Here is a 17929-nt window from a genome sequence, read left to right as displayed (position 1 = left end):
AGGATGGACAGGGAGTGTGGAGAAGAAAAGAGAGAGAGGGGGAAGAGAGGAAAAGGGGAAGTCAGGATGGACAGGGAGTGTGGAGAAGAAAAGAGAGAGAGGGGACAGGGAAGAGAGGAAAAGGGGAAGTCAGGATGGACAGGGAGTGTGGAGAAGAAAAGAGAGAAGAGAGGGGAAGAAGAGGAAAAGTGGGAAGTCAGGATGGACAGGGAGTGTGGATAAGAAAAGAGAAGAAAAGAGAGAGAGGGGGAAGAGAGGAAAAGGGGAAGTCAGGATGGACAGGGAGTGTGGAGAAGAAAAGAGAGAGAGGGGGAAGAGAGGAAAAGGGGAAGTCAGGATGGACAGGGAGTGTGGAGAAGAAAAGAGAGAAAAGAAGTCAGGATGGACAGGGAAGAGAGGAAAAGGGGAAGTCAGGATGGACAGGGAGTGTGGAGAAGAAAAGAGAGAGAGGGGGAAGAGAGGAAAAGGGAAGTCAGGATGGACAGGGAGTGTGGAGAAGAAAAGAGAGAGAGGGGGAAGAGAGGAAAAGGGGAAGTCAGGATGGACAGGGAGTGTGGAGAAGAAAAGAGAGAGAGGGGGAAGAGAGGAAAAGGGGAAGTCAGGATGGACAGGGAGTGTGGAGAAGAAAAGAGAGAGGGGGGGAAGAGGACAGAAATAGTGCTCCGTTTGTCCAGAATAAAGAGAATCGAGAAGCACCGGTAGAATGTAGAGTCGTTTTTTATAACAAGAGCATAAGTGTCTTGTTATCTTAGGGAAAGCTTTTGTCCAGTAATTGCTTCATTTCCATGTAAGTCTGTGGAGAATATGAATGTAGAAGCTAAACTGTGCTCCCTATCGGTTTGAGTGGGCCTTCAGTGTGTTGAGTGAGCGCAGAGTTGTACACCAAAAAATTATAGGAGAGTCAGTGAAGTGAAAAGAATAGGATCTTCTGTTCTTTGCCAGGGCAACATGGACTCAGTGGTAGACATAACATAGTAAATGTAAATCTGGGTGAATCCAATTAGTATGATATGTTACATTTAATATGGCATACATTGATTTGTGGATGTCTATCATTCATTTCGTACAATATGTTACGAATTGCAATTTGTACAATGTGTTACCAATTAGCAAAACGTATAATATGTTATGTATTCAAATTTGTTGTCTCTAACATCAGCTAGGTGGCTAATGTTAGCTAGGCAAAGGGTTAGGGTTAGGGGTTAAGGTTAGGATCAAGGTTAGGGTTAGGATTCAGGTTAAAGGGTTAAGGTTAGGGTTAGAGTTAGGGGAAGGGTTAGCTAACATGCTAAGTAGTCGTAGCTAAAATGAAGTAAGTACTTGCAAAGTTGCTATTTAGCTACAATGACAAAGTTGTCTGTGATGAGATTCAAACACTCAACTTTCGGGTTGCTAGATGTTTGCTCTGTCTGTCTGTCTGTATCACTAGACAAATAATTCATGATTATTAATGTCTGTTTATTTATTTTGATATTAATAAGTTGGTGTGTGTGTGTGTGTGTGTGTGTGTGTGTGTGTGTGTGTGTGTGTGTGTGTGTGTGTGTGTGTGTGTGTGTGTGTGTGTGTGTGTGTGTGTGTGTGTGTGTGTGTGTGTGTGTGTGTGTGTGTGTGTGTGTGTGAGCAGCGTGGGTGGAGGAAGAAGGAGGGGTGAAAGTCGTTTAAAGTCTTCATACTTTTAGACACAGAACCCGACCATGTTTTAACACTGCACATCATACCGGGGGGTACAGTCAGTCAGTTTGTGTGTGTGTCAGCGTGGGTGTCCATACGCGCATGAGAAAAAGACCAAGGCACTCTGCAGTCTCGCCCACCAAGCTTGGTGGTTGTTTTAAACCATGCCAGTGGCTGCATTCACCATAGTAGTGCCTTGACGTTGAACAAATATTGTACCAACGAGACACCATTAGGCCCGCCATACAAAGGCCTGCAGCTCTAACATGATCTGCATGTCTCCATGGACCTCAGCAGGCCTCTAAACTGGGGGCCTGGAGGAGCAGTGTCTGCAGGGTGAAGGCAGTTAATGCCCACACTGTGTTTACACCAGCTCATTGAAAGGGAGGCTGGCTGGTGCTCTCTAGCTGGGTATTTTACTCAATCTGCTGAGTCTGATTATATGTATATTTTTGCCTGTAGTGATATAGTTTTATTTGCTGGGCATTGAGCAGAGACTACTGCCCACACAAATAGGTTTGCCTGCAGTGACAGTCATATTTTGAGAAATCCTGGCAAAGGAATAGAATGAGGAAAGGTTGGTTCATTCCATAGAGAATGATAGAAGCATCTAGTGAGACTACTGCCCACACAAATGGGGTTGCTTGCAGTTACAGTCATATTTTGAGAAATCCTGGCAAGAGAATTGTTTGAGGAAATGTTGGTTTCTCCCATAGAGAATGATAGAAGCCTCAAGTGGCCAAAAGACTGTTATAGCATAGGCAGCACCATTGTGTGCTTCCACCATGCTTCAGACATTTTAAAGTAGTCAACTGGGTGGGGATTCTGATGGGTTGTAGCCTCAATGGCGCTGCCCATGCTGTCACAGATGCTATAATGGCACAGATATGAAGATGAGTCCTCTATACATTCCTATGGTTCATTGAAACATTTAATACACTCATGACCAAAAGTATGTGGACACCTGCTTGTCGTATATATAATTCCAAAATGATGGTCATTAATATTGAGTTGGTCCCCCTTTGCTGCTATAACAGCCTCCACTCTTCTGGGACGACTTTCCACTACATGTTGGAACATTACTGTGGGAACTTGCTTCCATTCAGCCACAAGAGCATTAGTGAGGTTGGACACTGATGTTGGGTGATTAGGCCTGGGTTGCAGTCGGAGTTCATCCCAAATGAGTTTGATGGGGTTGAGGTCAGGGCTTTGTGCAGGCCAGTCAAGTTCTTCCACACCGATCTTGACAAACCATTTTTGTATGGACCTCGCTTTGTGCACGGGGGCATTGTCATGCTGAAACAATGCCCAAACTGTTGCCACAAAGTTGAAAGCACAGACTCGTCTAGAATTTCCTTATATACTGTAGAGTTAAGATTTCCCTTCACTGGAACTAAGGGGCCCGAACCATGAAAAATAGCCCCAGACCATTATTCCTCCTCCACCAAACTTTACAGTTAGCACTATTCATTCGAGCATGTAGCATTCTCTTGGCATCCACCAAACCCAGATTTGTCCGTCGGACTGCCAGATGGTGAAGCGTGATTCATCACTCCAGAGAATGTGTTTCCACTGCTCCAGGGTCTAATGGTGACGAGCTTTACACCACTCCAGTTGATGCTTGGCATTGCATATGGTGATATTAGGCTTGTGTGCGGCTGCTCGGCCATGGAAACCAATTTCATGAAGCTCCCAACGAACAGTTCTTGTCCTGATGTTGCTTCCAGAGGCAGTTTGGAACTCGGTAGTGAATGTTGCAACCGAGGACAGTAGAGTGTTACGCGCAACGTGCTTCTGCACTTGGCGGTCCCGTTCTGTGAGCTTGTGTGGCCGACCACTTCGAGGCTCAGCCGTTGTTGTTCCAAGACGTTTCCACTTCACAATAACAGCACTTGCAGTTAACTGGGGAAGCTCTAACAGGGCAGAAATTTGATTAACTGACTAGTTGGGAAGGTGGCATCCTATGACGGTGCCACGTTGAAAGTCACTGAGCTCTTCAGTAAGTCCATTCTACTGCCAATGTTTGTCTATGGAGATTGCATGGCTGTGTGCTCGATTTTATACACCTATCAGCAACGGGTGTGGCTGAAATAGCCTGAAATAGCCAGTTTCTTTGCAGCAATTCTACCATGAAGCCCTGATTCACACAGTCTCCTCTGAACAGTTGATGTTGAGATGTGTCTGTTACTTGAGCTCCGTGAAGCATTTATTTGGGCTGCAATTTCTGAGGCTGGTAACTCTATTGAACTTATCCTCTGCAGCAGAGATAACTCTGGGTCTTCCTTTCCTGTGCCGGTCCTCATGAGAGCCAGTTTCATTATAGCACTTCATGGTTTTTGCGACTGCACTTGAATAAACTTTCAAAGATCTTGACATTTTCAGCATTGACTGACCTTCATGTCTTAAAGTAATGATGGACTGTTGTTTCACTTTGCTTATTTGAGCTGTTCTTGCCATAGTATGGACTCTTTTACCAAATAGGTCTATCTTCTGTATACCACCCCTACCTTGTCACAACACAACTGGTTGGCTCAAACGCATTAAGAAGGAAAGAAATTCTACAAATTAATTTCAAGGCACACCTGTTAATTGAAATGCATTCCATGTGACTACCTCATGAAGCTGGTTGAGAGAATGCCAAGAGTGTGCAAAGCTGTCATCAGGGCAAAGGGTGGTTCAATTATAAAATATATTTTGATTTGCATAACTTTTTTGGCTACATGATTCCATATGTGTTATTTCATAGTTTTGATGTCTTCACTATTATTCTACAATGTAGAAAATCATAAAAAAGAAAAATAAACCCTTGAATGAGTAGGTGTGTCCAAACTTTGGACTGGTACTGTATGTGTACAGTAACATGCTGCATCCCCTCTCCTTCCCAGGTGAACGGTGTGAGTGGGACAGGCGTCAGGGCCGCTGTGTCCCGGGGGTGTGTAGGAATGGGGGGACGTGCAGGGAGCTGTCTGGAGGGGGGTTCCGCTGTGAGTGCCCTGCAGGAGGGTATGAGCGGCCCTACTGCTCTGTCACTGCACGCTCCTTCCCCCCCAAATCTTTTATCATGTTCCGAGGCCTCCGCCAGAGATTCCACCTCTCCATTTCTCTCACGTGAGTACTGACTTTCTTTTTCTTTCTCTCTCTCTTTCTCTCTCTCGCTCTCTCTTTCAATCTTTCTTTTTAGACCCTTTCTCAATTCCCTGCTCTTTCTTTCATGTGTCATGTCATTTATTTTTTATATTTGACCCTCTATCCTGTTCTCGTTGTCCCCTCCCCCACTTCTAGAGGCCCAACTTGGGACCTGGTGTGGCCCCTTGGTGTGTTCTGATTGGTCAGACGTGATTGCTATTGTGAAGTGGTCACAAATGTGATCTCAGGTCTAACTAAATCCCATGACTCAGAGGTACATTAGCTTTAAGACACATGACGTGATCCGTCCCAGCCTCTCTCAGCAGGCATAGCTCTTTTATTTATTATATACCACAATGTCCTATATACTCATGTACACTTGCATTAGAGATTTGCGGTGAACCCTACAGCTTATCCTGTACTATGTACAGAGCATCTCCTGTACCGTGTGTGTGATGGTGGGGTTACTCACAGCTCCCTAACATGGTTGTGGGTTGTGTTACAGTTTTGCCACTCTGGAGAACAGTGGCCTCCTCTTCTACAACGGACGCTTCAATGAGAAACACGACTTCCTGGCTCTGGAGATCCTAGAGGGTCAGGTGGTGCTCAAGTACTCCACAGGTATGTGTCTATCTGTATATGTATGTCTATGGCTTTGTGGGTGTGCCCCGACTATACAATGGAAGGCGAAACCCTGGTTTTGAGTGTGACCTGTCTGTCCCCAGGTGAATTGTCCACTCAGGTGAGCCCCTTTCTACCTCGGGGCGTGGCCGATGGAAACTGGCACACTGTCCACATCCACTACTACAACAAGGTGAGTGTGTGTGTGTGTGTGTGTGTGTGTGTGTGTGTGTGTGTGTGTGTGTGTGTGTGTGTGTGTGTGTGTGTGTGTGTGTGTGTGTGTGTGTGTGTGTGTGTGTGTGTGTGTGTAAACCGTAATATCTGCACATACCATGCATTTGTTCGAATTTTCTCCCCTTCTACATTTTTCTCAGCCCTCACACGGTGTGAGTACGGTATAGCTGTGTGTACAGGTTTGTCTTTCACTCTCTGTGAGTGTGGCTGTGAGTTCCCCTGCCCTCTTAGCCCATTTGCAGTGTCAGTGTTTCTTTCTATGTCACATATTCTTCCCTCTCTCTGATAGTCCACTAGTCCACTGTGTGTGTACTGCATTTTACTCTCTGTCTTTGTAGCAGCACAAGCAGCAAGAGTACAGCAAGATGTTTTGGTGTATTCTGTGTGTTCTGTGTGTGTACTGTGTGTGTACTGTTTGTATGTGTGCATGTGTGTGTTAAATTTGACTGGTCCTGTGTCTGCCCCAGCCCAAGCGCAGTGTGAGTGGGGAGGCCCAGGGTCCATCTGATGAGAAGGTGGCGGTGGTCAGTGTGGACGACTGTGACACAGCAGTGTCGCTACGCTTCGGAACGCAGCTCGGCAACTACAGCTGTGCTGCTCAGGGCAAACAGACCAGCTCCAAGAAGTAAGTCTCTCCATCTCTCTATCTCACACACACAGACAGACACAGACACGCACACACGTGCACGTCATGTGCAAGTCAGTGTCAGGGTTAAACCCTCAGCATTACCACTTAAGCCTGGCAATGCTGTCTGGACTTGACAGGTCACTCACCACTGCTGCTGTGCTCTGTAAGCGCTGAGGGAAGTACAAGGGCAACATCTAATAGTGTTGTGCTCCTCTCTTCCATCCTCCTTCTCTTTCTGCCCTCTGCCTTCTCTCTCTATCCATCTGCCTTCTCTCTCTATCCCTCTGCCTTCTCTATCTATACCTCTGCCTTCTCTCTCTGTCCCTCTGCCTTCTATCCCTCTGCCTTCTCTCCCTCTGCCTTCTCTCTCTATCCCTCTGCCTTCTCTCTCTCTATACATCTGCCTTCTCTCTCTATCCCTCTGCCTCCTCTCTCTATCCCTCTGCCTTCTCTCTCTATCCCTCTGCCTTCTCTCTCTATACCTCTGCCTTCTCTCCCTCTGCCTTCTCTCTCTATCCCTCTGCCTTCTCTCCCTCTGCCTTCTCTCTCTATCCCTATGCCTTCTCTCTCTCTATACCTCTGCCTTCTCTCTCTATCCCTCTGCCTTCTCTCTCTCTATACCTCTGCCTTCTCTCTCTATCCCTCTGCCTTCTCTCTCTATCCCTCTGCCTTCTCTCCCTCTGCCTTCTCTCTCTATCCCTCTGCCTTCTCTCTCTATCCCTCTGCCTTCTCTCTCTATCCCTCTGCCTTCTCTCTCTCTATACCTCTGCCTTCTCTCTCTATCCCTCTGCCTTCTCTCTCTATCCCTCTGCCTTCTCTCTCTATTCCTCTGCCTTCTCTCTCTATCCCTCTGCCTTCTCTCCCTCTGCCTTCTCTCTCTATCCCTCTGCCTTCTCTCTCTATCCCTCTGCCTTCTCTCCCTCTGCCTTCTCTCTCTATTCCTCTGCCTTCTCTCTCTATTCCTCTGCCTTCTCTCTCTATCCCTCTGCCTTCTCTCTCTATCCCTCTGCCTTATCTCTCTATCCCTCTGCCTTCTCTCTCTATCCCTCTGCCTTCTCTCCCTCTGCCTTCTCTCTCTATCCCTCTGCCTTCTCTCTCTATTCCTCTGCCTTCTCTCTCTATACCTATGCCTTCTCTCTCTATTCCTCTGCCTTCTCTCTCTATTCCTCTGCCTTCTCTCTCTATTCCTCTGCCTTCTCTCTCTATCCCTCTGCCTTCTCTCTCTCTATTCCTCTGCCTTCTCTCTCTATTCCTCTGCCTTCTCTCTCTATTCCTCTGCCTTCTCTCTCTATCCCTCACCCTTCTCTCTCTCTCTCTCCCTCACCCTTCTCTCTCTCTATTCCTCTGCCTTCTCTCCCTCTGCCTTCTCTCTCTATTCCTCTGCCTTCTCTCCCTCTGCCTTCTCTCTCTATCCCTCTGCCTTCTCTCCCTCTGCCTTCTCTCTCTATTCCTCTGCCTTCTCTCCCTCTGCCTTCTCTCTCTATTCCTCTGCCTTCTCTCTCTATTCCTCTGCCTTCTCTCTCTCTCTGCCTTCTCTCTCTATTCCTCTGCCTTCCTCTGCTCTCTCTATCCTCTCCCTTCTCTCTCTCTCTCTCCCTCACCCTTCTCTCTCTCTATTCCTCTGCCTTCTCTCCCTCTGCCTTCTCTCTCTATTCCTCTGCCTTCTCTCTCTATTCCTCTGCCTTCTCTCTCTATCCCTCTGCCTTCTCTCTCTATTCCTCTGCCTTCTCTCTCTATACCTCTGCCTTCTCTCTCTATTCCTCTGCCTTCTCTCTCTATTCCTCTGCCTTCTGTCTCTATTCCTCTGCCTTCTCTCTCTATCCCTCACCCTTCTCTCTCTATTCCTCTGCCTTCTCTCTCTATCCCTCTGCCTTCTCTCCCTCTGCCTTCTCTCTCTATCCCTCTGCCTTCTCTCCCTCTGCCTTCTCTCTCTATCCCTCTGCCTTCTCTCCCTCTGCCTTCTCTCTCTATCCCTCTGCCTTCTCTCTCTATACCTCTGCCTTCTCTCTCTATCCCTCTGCCTTCTCTCTCTATCCCTCTGCCTTCTCTCTCTATCCCTCTGCCTTCTCTCTCTATTCCTCTGCCTTCTCTCTCTATCCCTCTGCCTTCTCTCCCTCTGCCTTCTCTCTCTATCCCTCTGCCTTCTCTCTCTATCCCTCTGCCTTCACTCTCTATCCCTCTGCCTTCTCTCTCTCTATCCCTCTGCCTTCTCTCTCTATCCCTCTGCCTTCTCTCTCTCTATACCTCTGCCTTCTCTCTCTATCCCTCTGCCTTCTCTCTCTATCCCTCTGCCTTCTCTCTCTATCCCTCTGCCTTCTCTCTCTATTCCTCTGCCTTCTCTCTCTATTCCTCTGCCTTCTCTCTCTCTCCCTCTCCCTTCTCTCTCTCTCTCTCTCCCTCACCCTTCTCTCTCTCTATTCCTCTGCCTTCTCTCCCTCTGCCTTCTCTCTCTATTCCTCTGCCTTCTCTCTCTATTCCTCTGCCTTCTCTCTCTATCCCTCTGCCTTCTCTCTCTATTCCTCTGCCTTCTCTCTCTATACCTCTGCCTTCTCTCTCTATTCCTCTGCCTTCTCTCTCTATTCCTCTGCCTTCTGTCTCTATTCCTCTGCCTTCTCTCTCTATCCCTCACCCTTCTCTCTCTATTCCTCTGCCTTCTCTCTCTATCCCTCTGCCTTCTCTCCCTCTGCCTTCTCTCTCTATCTCTGCTTCTCTCCCTCCCTCTGCCTTCTCTCCTCTCTATACCTCTGCCTTCTCTCTCTATCCCTCTGCCTTCTCTCCCTCTGCCTTCTCTCTCTATCCCTCTGCCTTCTCTCTCTCCTATACCCTCTGCCTTCTTCTCTCTATCCCTCTGCCTTCTCTCTCTATCCCTCTGCCTTCTCTCTATCCCTCTGCCTTCTCTCTCTATTCCTCTGCCTTCTCTCTCTATCCCTCTGCCTTCTCTCTCCTCTGCCTTCTCTCTCTATCCCTCTGCCTTCTCTCTCTATCCCTCTGCCTTCTCTCTCTATCCCTCTGCCTTCTCTCTCTATCCCTCTGCCTTCTTCTTCTCTCTATACCTCTGCCTTCTCTCTCTATCCTGCTCTGCCTTCTCTCTCTCCCTCTGCCCTCTCTCTCTATCCCTCTGCCTTCTCTCTATTCCTCTGCCTTCTCTCTCTATCCCTCTGCCTTCTCTCCCTCTGCCTTCTCTCTCTATCCCTCTGCCTTCTCTCTCTATCCCTCTGCCTTCTCTCTCTATTCCTCTGCCTTCTCTCTCTATTCCTCTGCCTTCTCTCTCTATCCCTCTGCCTTCTCTCTCTATCCCTCTGCCTTCTCTCTCTATCCCTCTGCCTTCTCTCCCTCTGCCTTCTCTCTCTATTCCTCTGCCTTCTCTCTCTATACCTCTGCCTTCTCTCTCTATTCCTCTGCCTTCTCTCTCTATTCATCTGTCTTCTCTCTCTATTCCTCTGCCTTCTCTCTCTATTCCTCTGCCTTCTCTCTCTCTATTCCTCTGCCTTCTCTCTCTATCCCTCACCCTTCTCTCTCTATCCCTCACCCTTCTCTCTCTCTCTCCCTCACCCTTCTCTCTCTCTATTCCTCTGCCTTCTCTCTCTATCCCTCTGCCTTCTCTCCCTCTGCCTTCTCTCTCTATCCCTCTGCCTTCTCTCTCTATACCTCTGCCTTCTCTCTCTATTCCTCTGCCTTCTCTCTCTATTCATCTGCCTTCTCTCTCTATTCCTCTGCCTTCTCTCTCTATTCCTCTGCCTTCTCTCTCTCTATTCCTCTGCCTTCTCTCTCTATCCCTCACCCTTCTCTCTCTATCCCTCACCCTTCTCTCTCTCTCTCCCTCACCCTTCTCTCTCTCTATTCCTCTGCCTTCTCTCCCTCTGCCTTCTCTCTCTATTCCTCTGCCTTCTCTCTCTATTCCTCACCCTTCTCTCTCTCTATTCCTCTGCCTTCTCTCTCTATTCCTCTGCCTTCTCTCTCTATCCCTCACCCTTCTCTCTCTATCCCTCTGCCTTCTCTCTCTATTCCTCTGCCTTCTCTCTCTATCCCTCTGCCTTCTCTCTCTATTCCTCTGCCTTCTCTCTCTATCCCTCTGCCTTCTCTCTCTCTATTCCTCTGCCTTCTCTCCCTCTGCCTTCTCTCTCTATTCCTCTGCCTTCTCTCTCTATTCCTCTGCCTTCTCTCTCCCTCACCATTCTCTCTCTATTCCTCTGCCTTCTCTCTCTATCCCTCTGCCTTTTCTCCCTCTGCCTTCTCTCTCTATTCCTCTGCCTTCTCTCTCTATTCCTCTGCCTTCTCTCTCTATTCCTCTGCCTTCTCTCTCTATACCTCTGCCTTCTCTCTCTATTCCTCTGCCTTCTCTCTCTATTCCTCTGCCTTCTCTCTCTATTCCTCTGCCTTCTCTCTCTATTCCTCTGCCTTCTCTCTCCCTCACCCTTCTCTCTCTCTATTCCTCTGCCTTCTCTCTCTATACCTCTGCCTTCTCTCTCTATTCCTCTGCCTTCTCTCTCTATTCCTCTGCCTTCTCTCTCTATTCCTCTGCCTTCTCTCTCTATTCCTCTGCCTTCTCTCTCTATCCCTCTGCCATCTCTCTCTATTCTTCTGCCTTCTCTCTCTATTCCTCTGCCTTCTCTCTCTATTCCTCTGCCTTCTCTCTCTATTCCTCTGCCTTCTCTCTCTATTCCTCTGCCTTCTCTCTCTATTCCTCTGCCTTCTCTCTCTATTCCTCTGCCTTCTCTCTCTATCCCTCTGCCTTCTCTCTCTATTCTTCTGCCTTCTCTCTCTATCCCTCTGCCTTCTCTCTCTATCCCTCTGCCTTCTCTCTATATTCCTCTGCCTTCTCTCTCTATTCCTCTGCCTTCTCTCTCTATCCCTCTGCCTTCTCTCTCCCTCACCCTTCTCTCTCTCTATTCCTCTGCCTTCTCTCTCTATCCCTCTGCCTTCTATCTCTCTCCCTCTGCCTTCTCTCTCTATTCCTCTGCCTTCTCTCCCTCTGCCTTCTCTCTCTATTCCTCTGCCTTCTCTCTCTATTCCTCTGCCTTCTCTCTCTATTCCTCTGCCTTCTCTCTCTATTCCTCTGCATTCTCTCTCTATTCCTCTGCCTTCTCTCTCTATCCCTCTGCCTTCTCTCCCTCTGCCTTCTCTCTCTATCCCTCTGCCTTCTCTCTCTATTCCTCTGCCTTCTCTCTCTATACCTCTGCCTTCTCTCTCTATTCCTCTGCCTTCTCTCCCTCTGCCTTCTCTCTCTATTCCTCTGCCTTCTCTCTCTATTCCTCTGCCTTCTCTCTCTATTCCTCTGCCTTCTCTCCCTCTGCCTTCTCTCTCTCTCTATTCCTCTGCCTTCTCTCTCTATACCTCTGCCTTCTCTCTCTATTCCTCTGCCTTCTCTCTCTATCCCTCTGCCTTCTCTCTCTATTCCTCTGCCTTCTCTCTCTATCCCTCTGCCTTCTCTCCCTCTGCCTTCTCTCTCTATCCCTCTGCCTTCTCTCCCTCTGCCTTCTCTCTCTATCCCTCTGCCTTCTCTCTCTATCCCTCTGCCTTCTCTCTCTATCCCTCTGCCTTCTCTCCCTCTGCCTTCTCTCTCTATTCCTCTGCCTTCTCTCTCTATCCTTCACCCTTCTCTCTCTCTCTCTCCCTCACCCTTCTCTCTCTCTCTATTCCTCTGCCTTCTCTCTCTATCCCTCACCCTTCTCTCTCTCTCTCTCCCTCACCCTTCTCTCTCTCTCTCTCCCTCTGCCTTCTCTCTCTCTATCCCTCACCCTTCTCTCTCTCTCTCTCCCTATGCCTTCTCTCTCTATCCCTCACCCTTCTCTCTCTATCCCTCTGCCTTCTCTCTCTATACCTCTGCCTTCTCTCTCTATCCCTCTGCCTTCTCTCTCTATCCCTCACCCTTCTCTCTCTCTCCCTCTGCCTTCTCTCTCTATCCCTCACCCTTCTCTCTCTATCCCTCTGCCTTCTCTCTCTATCCCTCTGCCTTCTCTCTCTATACCTCTGCCTTCTCTCTCTATCCCTCTGCCTTCTCTCTCTATCCCTCTGCCTTCTCTCTCTATCCCTCTGCCTTCTCTCCCTCTGCCTTCTCTCTCTATCCCTCTGCCTTCTCTCTCTATCCCTCTGCCTTCTCTCTCTATCCCTCACCCTTCTCTCTCTCTCTCTCTCTCTCTCTCTCTCTCTCTCCCTCTGCCTTCTCTCTCTCTCTCTCCCTCTGCCTTCTCTCTCTATCCCTCACCCTTCTCTCTCTATCCCTCTCTCTCCACCCTTCTCAGATCTCTGGATCTCACCGGCCCCTTGTTTTTGGGCGGAGTGCCCAACATGCCTGATCATTTCCCGTTTCACACCCGGGAGTTTATTGGCTGTATGAAAGACCTCCACATCGACAACAGACCTTTGGACCTGGCGGGATACATCTCTAACAATGGAACCCTACCTGGTCTGTATAGCATACTCACAGATACATGTGGAAACTCAGATCCTTTACTGTGGGTAAAAATCCAGTTGGAACTTCCACTCACTCACCACCAAAATATGGTGATGAGAGGAAGTACAGTGGCCAGCAGATGGAGAAGATGGAGCGAGATGAAACTGGGCTGACGTTCTACACATTTTCTCATCGATGAAAAGTTCAATCTCAATACAGTTTTCTGTTCCCAAAAGTATAATATTCTGTGAACACAGTGCACAAGTTTTGTAGACTTAACACAAAGCGTCTTTAGCTGTCTGTGTTTGTGTTGTCAATTGAAACCACTAACCGCTAAGTTGATTGAGTTTGATTGAGTTAACACAGATGTGATGATTTTCTCTGGTTCTGATAGGATGTAGTGCCAAGCTGCCCTTCTGTAACTCCGACCCATGTCAGAACGGAGGAACGTGTCGTGTCAGCTGGGAGACCTTCTCATGTGACTGCCCCCTAGGGTTTGGAGGGAAGGACTGCAGCCATGGTCAGCACTGACATACCTGTCCAGTAAACATAGGCTTTTCTCCTTTATTAACAGACGTATACACACACCTCATACTAACCTCACTGACTTACCTGTCCAGTAAACATAGGCTTTTCTCACTCCTTTATTAACAGACGTATACACACACCTCATACTAACCTCACTGACCATAACTCTTCTCCTTACCCTCCTACAGTGATGCCCCACCCACATCGTTTCCTGGGAAACAGTGCCCTCTGGTGGGACCTGAAGAATGACGTGACCATCTCCACACCTTGGTACCTGGGGCTGGTGTTTAGGACGCGGGCCAGGGAGGGCACTCTGCTGCAGGCACAGGCCGGACAGTACACTAGCCTGGTCTTCCAGGTCTGTACACACATACATATACACTTACCTGTGCTACCTAACCTGCACTAGTTGATCTATGTCTATATGTCCGTCTGTCTTTGGAAATGTGTCCGTTTATGTTGGAGTAATAGCAACCTACAGGGGGACTCCAAACCATATTTGTGTGGATTACTCTGTGGATTATTCACACGTGTCTCTGTTGCAGCTGGTGAGTGGTCAGCTGGTGTTCTCGGTGACCAAGGGGTCGACGCTGCCGGTGCGTCTGCGTCTGGACCAGGTGCAGGTGAGCGACGGGCGCTGGCACGACCTGCAGCTGGAGCTCCGAGACGTCCGCAGCGGGAGGGAGACGCGCTACGTGGCTACCGTCCGCCTCGACTTTGGCCTCTTCCAGGTGAGAGTCACAAATTGTCCGTACACACTGATTTAAAGTCAGATTTGCGTTTCTTCCCTTAATTGATTATTAGGTTATAATTGTTGAGGCTTAAACTGATCCTAGATCTGCACCTAAAGGTGACTTTACCCGGAGAGACACATTAAGGTCGTGTCCAGAATGAACAGTGACACACTAAACCCCCATGTCACTCAGCAGTGCAGACGTCTCAATGCAAATCATAACCTCTAACTGGCCCTGTAATCCTGTAGGTTGTTAATCCTAAAATCCAATCCTAAAGCCAGTGTAATGTCTGCCCACTGCTGGTGTTAAAACCTGTGTTTGTAAAAATTCACTCCAGACATGTAGCACCACACACTATCTTGTTATGCTCTTTCATTGTCTCTCCTGTATCCTTCTTGTTCACTTGCTTTCATTGAAATATGTTTGTCTCTCACTCTTTCTCTCCCTAAACCTGTCTAACCCTTTCTATCTATTCTGTTCTGTTCTTTCACATATTTACTCTTCCCCCTCTCTTTCTCTAACTCCATCTATTTGAATGCACTGAAGTCATTCTGAATAACAGCGTCCGTTAACTGGCTACATTTTTAAGTGTAATATATTTAGTCTCTCTCTATTTCTTCCCACTCTCTCTCAGGGCACAGTGATAGTGGGGAATGAGATCCATGGGCTGAAAGTGAAACACCTCCATGTGGGCGGAGTCCTGGGCTTGGGGGAGGTGCAGAACGGGATACGGGGCTGCATCCAGGTAAGGGTTCCATCACAATGGCAACTGTATCTTAACCGATGCCCATAATTCTTTCTGGGACTCTTATAGACTTTGTGTGTTAGCATGTACAGCCATACGTTTTGAGAATGACACAAATATTAATTTTCACTAAGTCTGCTGCCTCAGTTTGTATGATGGCAATTTGCATATACTCCAGAATGTTATGAAGAGTGATCAGATGAATTGCAATTAATTGCAAAGTCCCCTTTTTGCCATGCAAATGAACTGAATCCCCCAAAAACATTTCCACTGCATTTCAGCCCTGCCACAAAAGAACCAGCTGATTCTCTCGTTAACACAGGTGTGAGTGTTGACAAGGACAAGGCTGGAGATCTCTCTGTCATGCTGATTGAGTTTGAATAACAGACTGGAAGCTTCAAAAGGAGGGTGGTGCTTGGAATCATTGTTCTTCCTCTGTCAATCATGGTTACCATGGTTACCTGCAAGGAAACATGTCATCATCATTGTTTTGCACAAAAAGGGCTTCACAGGCAAGGATATTGCTGCCAGTAAGATTGTATCTAAATCAACCATTTATCGGATCATCGAGAACTTCAAGGAGACCGGTTTAATTGTTGTGAAGAAGTTTTCAGGTCGCCCAAGAAAGTCCAGCAAGGGCCACGACCGTCTCCTGAAGTTGATTGAGCTGTGGGATCGGGGCACCACCAGTACAGAGCTTGCTCAGGAATGGCAGCAGGCAGGTGTGAGTGCATCTGCACACACAGTGAGGCGAAGACTTTTGGAGGATGGTCTGGTGTCAAGAAGGGCAGCAAAGAAGCCACTTCTCTCCAGGAAAAACATCAGGGACAGACTGATATTCTGCAAAAGGTACTTGGATTGGACTGCTGAGGACTGGCGTGAAGTCATTGTCTCTGAATCCCCTTTCCGATTGTTTGGGGCATCCGGAAAAAAGCTTGTCCGGAGAAGACAAGGTGAGCGCTACCATCAGTCCTGTGTCATGCCAACAGTAAAGCATCCTGAGACCATTCATGTGTGGGGTTGCTTCTCAGCCAAGGGTCTGGGCTCACTCACAATTTTTCCTAAGAACACAGCCAAGAATAAAGAATGGTACCAACACATCCTCCGAGAGCAACTTCTCCCAACCATCCAGGAACAGTTTGGTTACAAACAATGCCTTTTCCAGCATGATGGAGCAGCTTGCCATAAGGCAAAAGTGATAACTAAGTAGCTCGGGGAACAAAACATCGATATTTTGGGTCCATGACCAGGAAACTCACCAGACCTTAATCCCATTGAGAACTTGTAGTCAATCCTCAAGAGGCGGGTTGACAAACAAAACCCCACAAATTCTGACAAACTCCAAGCATTGATTATGCAAGAATGGGCTGCCATCAGTCAGGATGTGGCCCAGAAGTTAATTGATAGCATGCCAGGGCGGATTGCAGAGGTCTTGAAAAAGTAATGTAATTGTCAATAAAATCCTTTGACACATATTAAATTCTTGTAATTATACTTCAGTATTCCATAGTAACATCTGACAAAAATATCTAAAGACACTGAAGCAGCAAACTTAATATTTGTGTCATTTTCAAAACTTTTGGCCACGGCTTTATGCTATGTATGGTATATTGGTCTATGTATGGTATATTGGTCTATGTATGGTATATTGGTCTATGTTCTTATGAGACTGTATTTGACACCTATTTTGTCTATGTTTTAGGGGGTTCGTTTGGGGGTGCGACCAGATGCCATGCCCCTGCCCCGCCCCTCCAGGGCTGTCAAAGTGGAGACGGGCTGTAACGTTGGCAACCCCTGTGTCTCTACCCCCTGCCCGCCCCACAGCCGCTGTTGTGACAATTGGGAACGCCACACCTGTCTGTGCGAACCAGGTAAGATACTACAAGAGAGAGAATATGTATTTGTGTGTTTGTGAGTCAGCAAATGCGCGTGTGTGTGTATATGTGCAGGCATTTAGCATTTAGCATTTAGCATTTGCAAAAAGGCCTATGTTTATTTCTCAGTTGGCAAATGATACAAAACTATCAGGTGAGGTGACTATAAAGAGAAAGAAAGTTTGAGAGGTGTGATGAAGAAAGAGTGAATAAAGGAGGAGGAAGCAGTGAGCACCGCGGGGGAGGAGAGGAAATACAGAGGCTGACATGCCTTCAGCACCTTCTACAACAAACACCTCTCCCTATTAGCATAGTGTAGCAGCGCTTCAGCACCACGGTGTTGGCTTTCATCAGCACAATGAGCATTACAGTACATACGGAGCTGTCCAATGAGCGTCAGGAGGAGACCAATCAAAGTTTCATAACGCCACTCGGAAGTGCTCTGAATAATTCCCTCTCATCTCTGGCTGTGAGTACTTCAGTGCTGAATTAGCTTAAGGGCTTTCTCACGCACGAGAGAGTTACCGCTCTGTTCACACACTATATACTATACAGGCACACATACTGTACATACACATAGGGCACCGCACGACAGGGCACTGACATGAGGACATCTGCTGTCAGCGTGGTGCTGTGTTTGTTTGTGTTCGCCTGCTTGCTTTTTAGCATGCACAGGATAATTAGCTGCAATGAAAATGAAATAGGGTTAGTTCTGATAGATTGCAGTTGAATTGACCAAGAGCTCGCAGTCGGCGTTCCAATTAATCCCAAACGTGATCGATGGGGTTAAGGTCAGGGCTCTGTGCAGGCTAGTCAAGTTCTTCCACACCGATATCAACAAACCATTTCTGTATGGACCTCGCTTTATGCACGGCATGTCCTGGCATGTGCCAAACCCAGATTCATCCGTCACTGCCAGATGGCGAAGTGTGATTCATCACTCCAGAGAACGCGTTTCCACTGCTCCAGAGTCCAATAGCGGTGAGCTTTACATCACTCCAGCCGACGCTTGGCATTGCGCATGGTGATCTTACGCTTGTAAGAACCCATTTCGTGACGAACAGTTATTGTGCTGACAATGCTTCCAGAAACAGATTGGAACTCAGTAGTGAGTGTTGGACAGACAGTTTTTAAAGGCTACACGCTTCAGCACTCGGCGGTCCCGTTCTGTGAGCTTGTGTGGCCTACCACTTTGCAGCTGAGCCGTTGTTGCTCCAAGACGTTTCCACTTCACAATAACAGCACTTACAGTTAACCTGGGGAGCTCCAGCAGGGCAGAAATTTGACGAACTGACTTGTTGGAAAGGTGGCATCCTGTGACGGTTCCACGTTGAAAGTCACTGAGCTCTTCAGTAAGGCCATTCTACTGCTAAT

At 47.8% G+C, this 17929-nt stretch overlaps 1 protein-coding gene across 1 annotated transcript in view; it reads left to right on the top strand.

Moving 5' to 3' along the window:
• Nucleotides 1–17929, top strand: part of LOC118371810 (cadherin EGF LAG seven-pass G-type receptor 3-like) — a 59841-nt gene that overhangs the window by 17023 nt on the left and 24889 nt on the right. Inside the window, exons 4-13 of the mRNA XM_052482078.1 lie at nt 4557–4779; nt 5303–5418; nt 5523–5611; nt 6120–6277; nt 12523–12686; nt 13069–13194; nt 13391–13560; nt 13748–13933; nt 14571–14681; nt 16384–16552. Of these exons, the coding sequence (XP_052338038.1) occupies nt 4557–4779; nt 5303–5418; nt 5523–5611; nt 6120–6277; nt 12523–12686; nt 13069–13194; nt 13391–13560; nt 13748–13933; nt 14571–14681; nt 16384–16552 (1512 nt within the window). The remainder of the gene's footprint in view (nt 1–4556; nt 4780–5302; nt 5419–5522; nt 5612–6119; nt 6278–12522; nt 12687–13068; nt 13195–13390; nt 13561–13747; nt 13934–14570; nt 14682–16383; nt 16553–17929) is intronic.

The sequence above is a fragment of the Oncorhynchus keta genome, chromosome 27 (assembly GCF_023373465.1).
Source record: "Oncorhynchus keta strain PuntledgeMale-10-30-2019 chromosome 27, Oket_V2, whole genome shotgun sequence".
In the NCBI taxonomy this organism is placed as follows: Eukaryota; Metazoa; Chordata; class Actinopteri; order Salmoniformes; family Salmonidae; genus Oncorhynchus; species Oncorhynchus keta.
Note: the sequence above shows the minus strand (reverse complement) of the source record. Positions and strands in the feature narration are given on the sequence as shown.